At 46.1% G+C, this 11554-nt stretch overlaps 1 protein-coding gene across 2 annotated transcripts in view; it reads left to right on the top strand.

Moving 5' to 3' along the window:
- The window catches only part of CD58 (CD58 molecule), a 44197-nt gene continuing 32643 nt past the window's right edge, over positions 1 to 11554 (top strand). For both annotated transcript variants that reach the window (XM_074319317.2, XM_074319318.2), the window contains exon 1: positions 1 to 158. In XM_074319317.2, the coding sequence (XP_074175418.1) occupies positions 92 to 158 (67 nt within the window). In that variant the 5' untranslated portion in view covers positions 1 to 91. The remainder of the gene's footprint in view (positions 159 to 11554) is intronic.

The raw sequence follows: 11554 nt of genomic DNA, 5'->3' as shown, positions 1-11554 counted from the left end.
AGCGGGGCGGCACCTTCCGGGGTACAGCGACCGCCCTGACAGTGGGCCACAGCCCTCTGGCGCCCAGGCGCGGAGGCCGGTGAGACGAGCTATGGGTGCGGGGAGCACGAAGCGGTGGGCCCTGGCGGTCCTCGGCCTCGTCTGCGTGCTCCCGTTCGGTGAGTGGCGGCTTTCCCCGGAGCCCCGCAGGGACTGGGCAGCGCCGGGTGTGTCCGTGGCCCTACGGGTCCGGAGCCGGGTGGACGGGGGGGGGGGGGGGGGGGGGTAGGTGGGGGGCGCGAGGCGACTGCAAGTTGGGTTCAGGATGGGACGGGAACGGGACGCGGAGAAACGCAGCCAGCGGGACCTTGTCAGGGAGAGTTGTGATTTCAGCAAGTCCCCTTGGGTGCGCAGGAAGAAGTTTGGGCGGTAGAGGGACCGGACTCCACCTCGTGCACCCCACGTACTGTTTCCTGTCTCTGGTGACCCCACCGTCCCGACCCCACCCAGTGTTTCTCCGAAAGGGTGTGCCTTTTCCCCCAGACTCTAGAGGCTGTTGAGTTACAGGCGCGGTACCTTCGCCGAGAACTTGAACTACTTGCCGGGTTTCTACTGCTTGCCCAACCTGTGCACTTTTCCAGAACGGGGTCTGGGTAGCGGGGCCGACGCGCTTGACTGGGGTGAGTCCGTACCCGCCAGCCAGCGTGATGGGAAAGCTGAGATAAGCTCAAAGAACCTATGTTATAAGGCACAGAAGTAAATGTCAAGAGAGGTTGAAGTGTTATGGGTGTGCAGAAGGGAGAAATCAAATATCTTTTGTGAAGCAAAGGTTTCATGGAAGGGAGGGTATTTGAACCTGGCCTCAGGACAGGTGGTATGTGGACGTGCCACGATGGGGGACAAGATTCCAAGAGAAGACAGGGGAGCAGAGTGTACAGGGTAGGCTTGGGCAATGGGACTAAATGTGCCCACGGGACCTTGAGGCCGCAGGGGGGCGCACTGATCGTCCGCCCTTTGGGACTTTGGTTGATCTTCTGCAGGCAAAGGAGAACTAATCTGTCAGCACCAAACACCAAAGAGGAAGGACTGCAGTGCAGAGGAATAGAAGACAGGGAGGCCAGGGCAGAGACAATGGTCCAGAGGGCTTGTGGGTTTCGTATGCTGGTGGCTATGGGAAAGAGGGAGAGACATACCCAGCGCATGGCTGGATGGGGTGACTCTCCTCTTCCAGATGAGCTGGTCTCTCCTTGGCCCCAGAATGCACCTTTGGTGACTGCTGCTTGAACCTGTGGTCTGTCTTCCACTGAAAACCCAATTTCCCCAAGTCCCACCTCCTCCACAAGATTCTCTGAACAGTTCCCTCAGGGTGGTCTCTGCCCCCTACTTCACGCATTCATTCCCCGAGTATGAATACCACCTGCTCTGAATAGGCCTTGCCCTAAGGCCCAGGCTGATGTATGGTACACCCTGCGGAAGGTGAGCCCTCGGGGGCGGAGCCTGCCTCGCTAGGGAAGCTGCCTACCTGTGATTGACAGCATCGGCTCTAGAGTCAGATGCTTGGCGTCAGACCCGGGCCCCACCCCTCCACCTGAGTTATAACTTGTAGAAGTGAGCTCACTTCTGTGTGCCTCAGGATCTTTGCCTTTGAAGACAGAGAGCACCAGTCGTACAAGACAAAGCATAATAACAGTATCGACTTCATAGAATGATTGTGAACATCAGTCATTCAACAAATACTGAGTATGGAGTATGTGTCAGGCACTGGACAAGGGCCTGGAGAGGCAGCAAGGAACAGAATCCTCCCTGCCTTTGTGAAACTGACATTAGAGTGGGGGTGGGGGAAGCCAGAAAGCAAATAAATGAAATATGTACTCATAGACACTTACTAATTAATAAACATGTACTAATACAGAGATTGGTAACAGAAGAAGGGAAGTGGGAGTGGTTTGTATTTCTTTGTAAGTTTTTAAAAATTTGGAACATTCGAAATCTTTGGAATTGTTGCAAAAGTAGTACAGTGAACATTCATGAGTGAGTGCACACTTTTCTCCTTGAGTTATTAACATATTGTCACATTTGGATTACTTCTCTCTCTATACATACACACATACACTGAACAGATTTCTTTTATGCTGAACCGTTTGGGAGTTGCCTTATCTCCCAATATTTCAACATGTCTTCTAAGGACACTTGGTCTTCAGTAAGTCACAGAACCAGTACCACCGAAACAGTGTGACTCATATTTTCTCATAGAGCCCAGAAGCCAGTGTGCAGATGCTACCTTTGATTATTTGGTTAAAGGGAGGTTTACCAGATTTCTCCATTGTAGAGATCCATTTCCCCTTTGTAAAGAGCATGCGATTTATTGATACTTTGACGTTGTGTGACTGTTCTCGTCCCCCACGATCTTTCACCGATGTTTTAGCGTCCAGTGGCCATCCTTCCCCACTGAATATGTACAGAATACTGGATTTTAAAGTTTCTTGGATTAATCTTTTTTTTTTCTTCTGTGTGGTTGTGTATCAATTTATATACTCGTATACTTGCATTAATTTATTTATGTTTCTATTCAATTTTAGGGTTCCCCCCGGCTTTAATTTTTAAATATGTAATATATTAACACGGTTCAAATCAAAACTATGTAAAAAGATTTGCTCAGAGAAACCTTATTGCCTCCTCTCCCTTCCCCCCACAAACATATAACTTGTTTCTAGTTTATCTTTCTTGTTTCTATTTGCAGATATGAATAGATACATATGTTTATTTCTAACTCCCTTTGTTAAACAGCAGGTAACAGACACTGTATTCTTTTGTACCTTGTTTTTGCCAATTAACCATCTGTCTGGAAAATCGTTCCATACCACTTCACAGAGCTCACCCTCAGTCCTTTTGCACAGCTGCATAGTACTCCGTGGCATGGAGATAATGACATTTCATTCAGCCACTCTTTGATGGTTAGCATTTTATATAGTGTGGTCAGGGGAGGGTCTCTTTAAAAGGGTGACAGTTGAGTGTAGACGTGAGGAAGTGAGGGAGCAGGCCAGGTGGCTAGTGGGGGAGGAGTATTCTAGGCAGAGGAGACCTCAAAAGCCCTGCGATAGGCTTATAGCATTTTAGGAACTTCAAGCAGATCATTTTACTGGAAAGTAGTAGGAAAGGAGTTGTTAAGGTAATCAGGGCTGGATCCTAGAGACTCGGGGCCCTTTGAAGACCGATTTTGTATTCCCCGTGAAATGGGAAGTTTTGGAGGGTTCTGAACAGGAGTGAAATTATGATGAGTGTTTAAACACATTATTCTGGCTGCTGGGTGGAGAATAGTTTGGGGTGGGATCGAGGGGGGGGGCAGGGAGCAGAGGAGAAGCAGGGAGACCAGTTAGGAAGATGCAGGAACAATGCAGGTGAGAAATGACCTGGATGGAGGTGGGGGAGAAATGGGAGAAACTGGGGTATAGAGCCAGCAGGATGAGGTGCTCGGTTGCATTGGGGTAATGTGGATAGGACCGAGGTACTGCTGGGCAGGTAGCAAGCACCAAACCCGCAGCCGTTGTATTAGTGTACCCTGTTCTGTCTGCTGCTGTTGACCTTTTATGGATCTTGCCAGCTGTCTCCCGACTAGATTTTAGTTCCTTGTATACAGGAACTCAGTCGTTCACCACTTCTTTAAAAATTCCCTTCATTGATTTGTTTTCTGTTTTTTTGTTTTTAACAATACAGATTGTTAAGTCTGGACATTGGATGAGGCAGTACTTGTCACGCATGCCTCCATTTTAAGTTATTAAGTTACCTTAGACTATTATGGAGACGTGCTCACAGGCTTTGCTGCAATCAAGTTTGACTAATCCACGTCCAAATAATGGGACGCATTCCAGTCGGAAAACTAGACCCAGTGTGACCATGGGGTGTGAATAGTAATAACTGCCGTGAGTTTAGCACAAGCTCTGTGCCAGACCCTGTCCTTAGCATTTTCGGTTTTTGTTTGCATTTCATTGTCACACCTTTTTATATTACTTTGTCGAGAGCACAGAGCTGAGGGTGGTGAAGTACCTTAGCCAGGTTCACACAGCAGGTAAGTAGCAGACTGTGTCAGCTCCCAGGCCTACCTGCATCTTTAACCCGAGATTAGATAAGTAACTGAGGATTGGGGGACCCCTAGGTGACCTCTTCTATATGACATGTGTATGTGTCCAGTGTAATTTTCCTGAGGCGTGTGAAATTATATAGGGCAACACAATTACCAGTCCCATAAGATTGTACTCAATAGCATCATCTAGGATCGGGAGGTAGGAAAACCTTCCTTGGGCCATAGAATTCAGAATGGGGGTCTATATCCATATTTATTTATTACCATTTTGCCACAGTTATACTCTATACACCCCCACTTGACTCCTGGATACTGTTGCATCATCCCAGTAGCATAATGTTTATGAAAATTAACAGTAATCTCCTATCACCTAACTGCTATCCTTATTCATAATTTTTCCCACTTGTCCCAAGAATGTCTTTTTAAAAAAAACCAGGATCTAGTCAAGTTTCACATGGTACATTTGTTGCTGTTTTGGGTTTAGTTTTCATGGGTAGCTTTCAGCTACCGTGGAAGAGACTTAGAAGCACTTTTTAAGAACTGCGTCTAGGAATTTGTGTTACTGCCCTCTGTCACTCTAACGTCTCTTTAGTAAATATAGGCTGTGCGGGTAGGCATTTGTTTCTCTGTTTAAAAGCAGAAGGTTTGCCTGCATAGACCAGCCCTTATTTGCACGCATTTTCTGGCTTTTGATTTCTTCTCACATCATTTTTTCTCGAGGGCAGATGGTTATTTTTTTTCGAAGGTCTCACTTGAGGGCACAGCCCCTTAGATCCTGCAGTCACAAATCGAAACTTCTTTCTCAAGCTCAGGATTGCAAGAGTAACCAGGACCCCACCACTTCCATTTGCTCAGACAAGTTAATGTTTGAATGTGTATGTTTAAAATGGTGAGACGGTTCCCAGAAAAGTGCTGGGAAACATTTCAGCTGATCCTCTTGGGAGGTTGGCTTCCAGTGCGCGGCCAGTGGCCTCAAAGGTAAAAGTCTTTCAGTTTTGTTACAGGCCCCTAGCTCCTCTCTTCCAGCCACTTTCCTTTTTCATTCCCTTTCCCTTGGTGCCCTTTGTCTTCCCTTTTCAGCTGCTGCTGGTACCTATACTGATGAGTTCTTAGCCCGAGGACTCGAGCTCAAAATGAAACAAGTGGAAGCGAGGGAAATTCTTGACCAGAGTCGCTGAAATGAATTCCTGTCTGCTCTCTGCCCCCAGTTGGGAGACATTAGTTCAGAGGTCTACCCTTCTGTGACCTTCATCTGTTCTATCAACCACGAATCCATCTGAGCGAACCAAGTTCTTCTGCGAGGCTTATTCTCAGGAAATGAACCCCTTAGGAATCCTAGTGGCCGTCACTTTTCATAATGTTCCCAAAATGTCTGTTGAGATGAATGTCTGAATTTCCATCAGGCTCACTGGTCTGTACTTTCTTGTACGTTTCCCCCATAGAACAGTTAAAAACTAGAAGGAAATGCAGTTCACATACACATTCAGAAAAACAACAGGAAATTCAGATTAATAAGAAACCAATAAGGCTGGGTCGTACGTTAGTTGTAATAGAGTTTCTTGACTGTGAATTGAATCCATGGAAAATAAGAGGGATTCCAAAGAAAAATTTTAATGGAACAATCGATCGTGAAATACCTTGAGTCAGACTTTGGAAGATGGATTTAAAAAGACTGACAGAGTCTGAAACAGCTTGGGTAAGAACCTTATTCCTTAAAAGCAAGCTCCGATATAGTCTGTCTAAGACAAGAACAGTCAAAGGGAAGGGTGGCTTTGAGTACGGTCGCATGTCGGTATCTTGAAAGCCTAGGTTAGAGGGTTGCTGTCAAACAGACATGCCACATGAAACAAGTGAAATTCATTTTAATATAGTAATTTATTTAACCTACTATAGCCACCATCTTTTCATTTCAACATGTGGTTGATGTAAAAAGGTGTTAACGAGAGATTTTACATTTCCATTTTCATACTCCATCTTTCAAGTCCGGTGAGTACGTTTACGCCCCCAATCACACCTCGTTTCAGACTGACCACATTTCACGTGCTCACAGCCACGTGTGGTTCATGGCAGCTGAAGTGGGCTGCACAGGGGCAATGTCTGGGAAAGGAGGGCTTGACAGGAGGACAGGGAATAAGAAGGAGAGTCGTTTCGCATGACAGACAACAGAGAAGCTCAAATGGAAGTCGATTTAGGGAACCAACAACTGAGTTCTGGTGAGCTCAGCCGAGGCAAGGAGTAGCTTGACAGCTGAGTGCACATGGAAGACAAGTTCTGGGGAGTTTTGGGGCCTCGAGGACCAGGGACTTTATTGCGTGCTGGGAGTCGGGTGACTGCAGTTTCGAATTGACGGGAAGCAGTGGTATTGTACCTGAGGCCAGTTGATTTCTGCCTTTAGCAATCATGGAAACAGAGTGTGTGACAGGGGCCGGATGAGGGTGGAATCAGCAAGGAAAGACCAAGGCCTGTCACACGGTGACTAGCTGCGCAGTCCCCAGAATTAGGGTTGCCCATGTCGGGACCCCAGCTTTGTCCTGTGCCAGCCGTGTGACCTCAGGGAGCTTCTGAACTTCTCTGAGCCCCAGTTTCCTCTTCTGGTACCTGTGGGTCCTCACTCTTTGGAATGCCCTTCCCATATTCCCAGCTCCCTCCCTCACTTTTTGTGGGCCCTTCTCCCATGCCAGTTGTGACCACCTCACATACCACAGCAACCCTCCTCTTAGTCCCCATCCCTCCCCCGCACTCTGCTTCATTTGTCTCAGGAGCACTTAACCCCACCCCACATGGAAGATGCTTCCTTTTCCGTTTATTGTGTTCCTGCCTCCACTGTGAGGTACCGTTTCCCCGAACATAAGATCTAGTCAGACCATCAGCTCTAATGCGTCTTTTGGAGGTAGGTCTTATATTATATAAGACCGGGTCTTTTATATTATATTACATAAGACCGTGTCTTATAGTAAAATAAGACCGTGTCTTATATTAATTTTTGCTCCAAAAGACGCATTAGAGCTAAAGGTCCGGCTAGGTCTTATGTTTGGGGAAACACGGTAAACTCCAAGAGGGCAGGATTCTATCTGTTTTGTTTACTGCTGTATTCTGAATGCTAATTATAGTGCCCGGGACATAGGGTGAGCTAAATATTTGATGAAGGAAAACATGAATAAGACCTACCTCACAGAGCTGAGTTGAGGAGTGGATGGATGGATGGATGGATGGATGGATGGATGGATGGATGGATGATGGATAGATAGATAGATAATAGATTTAGCTTTTAGAACAAGTGTTTGGCACACTGTAAGCCCCACATATAGTCAGTGTTTGTGCCACTGCTGTTACATATTATTATTGAGGCCGAGCTGGCCTAGGGCTCATATGGGTTGGATTTACTAAGAACTAGGTTCAAGAAATGAGCTGCACTAAACTTCCTTAAGTAAAAAGACTGTGTTCTTTACTATCCACATACCTGGGGAGCACATCTCAATCCCCAAACTGGGACAGGGGGTCTGACTAATACGAGGATATTTGTGAACTTAATAAGGGATTATTTGATACCAGTACTGGCCTGGTCACTTTAGGAGAAGGGCCGCTCTCCAGTGCTCCAAATGTGTGCACATATGTGTAGATAGGGATTGTTGCCCAGACTATGAACACCCAGGACTCCAGTGGGTGTCAGCTGACAGTGGGCTATGATGCAGAGAAGTGAGCGGACCGAGGCTGTGGTCACAGGCCTCCCTGTCCTTCCTAAGACCCTGCTACCCCCAGGCCGGACTGAGCCTTCAATCAAGGCATCATTAGTGTCACACATGCAGGGGGAAATACCAAGCTTTATATATTCGGGTACTGAAACATTTAGGGGATTTTTTTCTTTGCATCAAGTGAATTTTTACCTTAACTGCTGATATCTGCAGGGCATGTGAACCCTAAAAATGTTTTAGAGAAAGAAGTATTTTAAAACCACATTGTTCATTTCTAAGGAAAACCTCAAGAAAAGCATTTTCCTCCAAGTCCCGGAGGAGTGGTTAGTAACTGACAAGTCGCGTTTCCTCCAACCAGAGACGGGCTATTTACTTGGATTGGGGCTGACTTTCCTGAGTAGGTATAGGCGCGGGGGGGGGGGGGGGGGGGGGGGGGGGGGGGGGGGGTCGGTTTTAACCACGCCTGTCCAAGGGGTCCCAGGCCATTTATTCTTCGCCTCTAGTTAAACACCAACCTCTCCCTCTCCTTGCCAAGTCAGGGTTTTTCAGCCAGCTTCCACAGCAGTTTGGGGGCTTGCTTGCAAAGCTCAGGGTTTGGGGTGCCTGTCAAATTTCCTGCTGCTATCCTGACAATAAGCCCTGCCTTGTGGACAACATTCATGTTGTATTTTAATCAGTTCAGTTAATTCACTGATTCAAGAGAATGTCCCTATTTTAAGGCCAGCTGATCAGCAGCCTTAATTCTATTTGCAGTACTAACACAATTTAATCCAATTTATTTTTATAATTTGTCCTGTACCAGAATATAGTCACACGTTCAAGGACATAGGCATATTTGGGTGGCCATCCTTCTGTCTCCCACACAAATGTAGAGAGAGAAATTTCAAGAGATGCTGTTAGTAACATAAGAAACTTTGCCATAGAGGTAACTGTGAAACTTTCTGACTCTCTCAGTAACAACAAGCTCTGCTTAGTCAATATATTCATGATTGCAGTGTGGAGTGGACATCGTTCTTGGGAAAAGGGGCCACTATTCCAATACTGTGAGGTGAGGCCTTCTTGGGGCAGTAGTGTCTGTTCATTGTAAGCTATAGGCGCAGTCATTCTGGAAAATTATCGCCATCATTTCCTTGTTCGGTGGGGAGGGTGGGGGGCAGATGCTGCAGAGGGCCTTTTCAGGTTAGGAGCTGGAGTCACTCATCTGTGGCAGTTTTCAAAGGAGAACACTATGGCAGAAAAAGAGTTGCACAGCTAAGCAGTATACTCTGTTTCATTTCTGGGATACGTATACTCGTTTCGTGAAGTAAATACTTATCGGCACGGGATGGAAAAGCACAGTATCAATGTCAGGACTGAGGGAGATAACTTGCAAGTTTCCTTTTTTCCACGAGGTTGATGCCTGAAAATTGTGACGGACACCCTGAGTAGGTCTGAGAGTTCACTGTCGGTTGATTCTCAGGTCTCTGGTATGGGCTTTGTGCAGTGTGGTCCCATAGCTGTACCTTGGGTGACACTCTGGAACATTGCTGGAGGAACTGGTTGGCTGAGATCAAACGCTTCAGTGCACACTGAGGAGGCCATTTTTAGGAAGTTCTTAGCAAAATAATAAATGCCCTAGAAAAAATGGAAGCAATACAAGAGGGCGTACGATCAGACCATGTCTCCCCATCTAGACCCCTATGTTCTGTGGCAACATTTTCCTGCATGTTCCTTTAGAACTCTGTACTTAAAGTGGACATTGAGTTGAGTTTATGTACGATTTCTTTGCCGTGTGTGTGTGTGTGTGTGTGTGTGTGTGTGTGTGTCTATGTCTATCTATTTGCTCAGGCTTTTCTTCCTCCCTGTATTCCGGTCTCTCTTGTTCCCTTCCCCTTCTCACTCTTACAGCTCACATTTTAGTTGCCTTTATATATGAGAAGTGCAAACTTCTAGGCCTTCCTTTCAACTTTGTTTCCCATGTTCTTTAATTATTGAATCCTGTCTCATTATCCCTTTGTAGCATCTTTAAAGAAAACAACACCACCATTGCCACACTGGGGTTTAAATTGGGATTCTTGTGTAACGTCTTGGAGATTTGCGTCTGTCACTATTTTGATAAATCCAACCTCCTCCATTTCCTGCCTACGGGAGGTGACGGAGGGGGTGGGGAGGCTCAGGTGCCTGCTCCCCTAGGTCCTCTGCGACCCTGGGATCCCGTGGTTGGGAACCACTGAGCTTGGTGCCTCGCCTGGGTTTCAGAGGTTTCCCACCTAGAGCCCTTTGACTTTCTCATTCCCAACATCTACTGTTCCCGTCCAGTCTAGAAATGGTGACCTCAGAAATCCGGTATCACGTCAGTCACTGTCTGTAATTGCCATGTGCCACCTAGCAGGGTTCAAAGGAAGAAACAATAGCGAGCGAAGAGCATTCTGGAGTCAGACGGTCTGGGTTCAAATCCAGTGTCGCTGCTTAACCAGCAGGTCGCTTAACCTTTGCGTGACTCAGTTTCCTCATCTTGCAAAACAGGGTTCAAAATAACACCTGCCTAATTTTTGTTTGTTTGTTTGTTTTTGAATTTGTATAAGAGTTTGACTTGAGCCAAACTGAGGACATATGCTGGGGAGCAAGATCTCAAATGCTCCCCTAACATGGTTTTTAAGAGGATTCACTGAATACGTATTTGTGGAGCTCTTCCAATAGTGCCTGCTGGATAGTAAGTGTCAGGTTAAATAAATTAAAGTAGTAGTCAGTCAAAATCCCAGAAAGTGTGCAGAGGAATTTGTGGCTGGTAGTGGGGGTCCCTTTTCATCAACCCAGTAATATGGTGACCATGTTTTCTAAACCAAAAATCAGACACTTCACCTGCAAAATATTTGGGGTCTACTCCTGATTGTAAGCCGTATAACAGCTCAAAACTAGGGTGTAATGATGCTGTTTTGTAAGGATACTGTAACAGATTATTTGAAATTGAAGTTGTTTTTAGATGTGTGATCACTCTACATATAGGCATTAGATGCCCTCATAGCTTTTAAAGAGATCATTCAAAATGCTTCAAAACAAATAGACCTCCAATAGTTTAAAAAAAAAAAAAAAATTCTGGCTCGCATGGAATATCTGCTTAGGCAATCACTGATCATTTTTTTTCCCCTCCCTCTCTCTCTCTCTGTGCTTTTAAACAGCAAAAACACTGTGTGCTCAATTCTCACACATCCACGATCACCCATAGTAAATGCGTTGGTGGTGGCCTGACTCACTGAAAGAAAAAGGGGAAACCCAAGCACAGGGAATATAGTCAGTAAGGCTGCAACCACTGGGTGTAGTGCCAAGTGGGTACTAGACTCATCAGGGGCTCAGTTCTTAAATGATATAAATGTCTAACGACTATGCTGTACACCCGAAACTAATATTCAGGGTCAAAGAGGGGAAACCCTGTTGAACACCTACTTCAGGTCAAGCAGTTAGTAAAGACTCTCAATCTTACTCAACCTACCAATCTTTTGTGAGCAGCCTCGTGATTTCATTTCGTAGCTGATGGAGCCTAGCATGAGAGGGTTTTGAGAGGTCACCCTGGGCCCCCCCAGCTTGAAAGTCTGGGCACGTCCCATTCTGCCCCTGGCATAGTGAGTTAGTCTCCCTGTGGTCCTTTTCTGACCACTCAATGTTATTAGCAAAGCAACCAACTCATTGCCGACTGCTTTGCTTTGCTTCTATTAGTTTGCATATTCATTCATTCATTCATTCATTCATCCATGCATTCATTCATTCATGGTGTGTGACCTTTGAGAAAGAACTCACTCCCCTTTCTCCTCGTCTTAGTTTCCAT

Source organism: Rhinolophus sinicus, chromosome 7, assembly GCF_057876585.1.
Source record: "Rhinolophus sinicus isolate RSI-liver-muscle chromosome 7, RSI-T2T, whole genome shotgun sequence".
Classification (NCBI taxonomy): Eukaryota; Metazoa; Chordata; class Mammalia; order Chiroptera; family Rhinolophidae; genus Rhinolophus; species Rhinolophus sinicus.
This window is presented reverse-complemented; position numbering and strand designations above follow the sequence as displayed.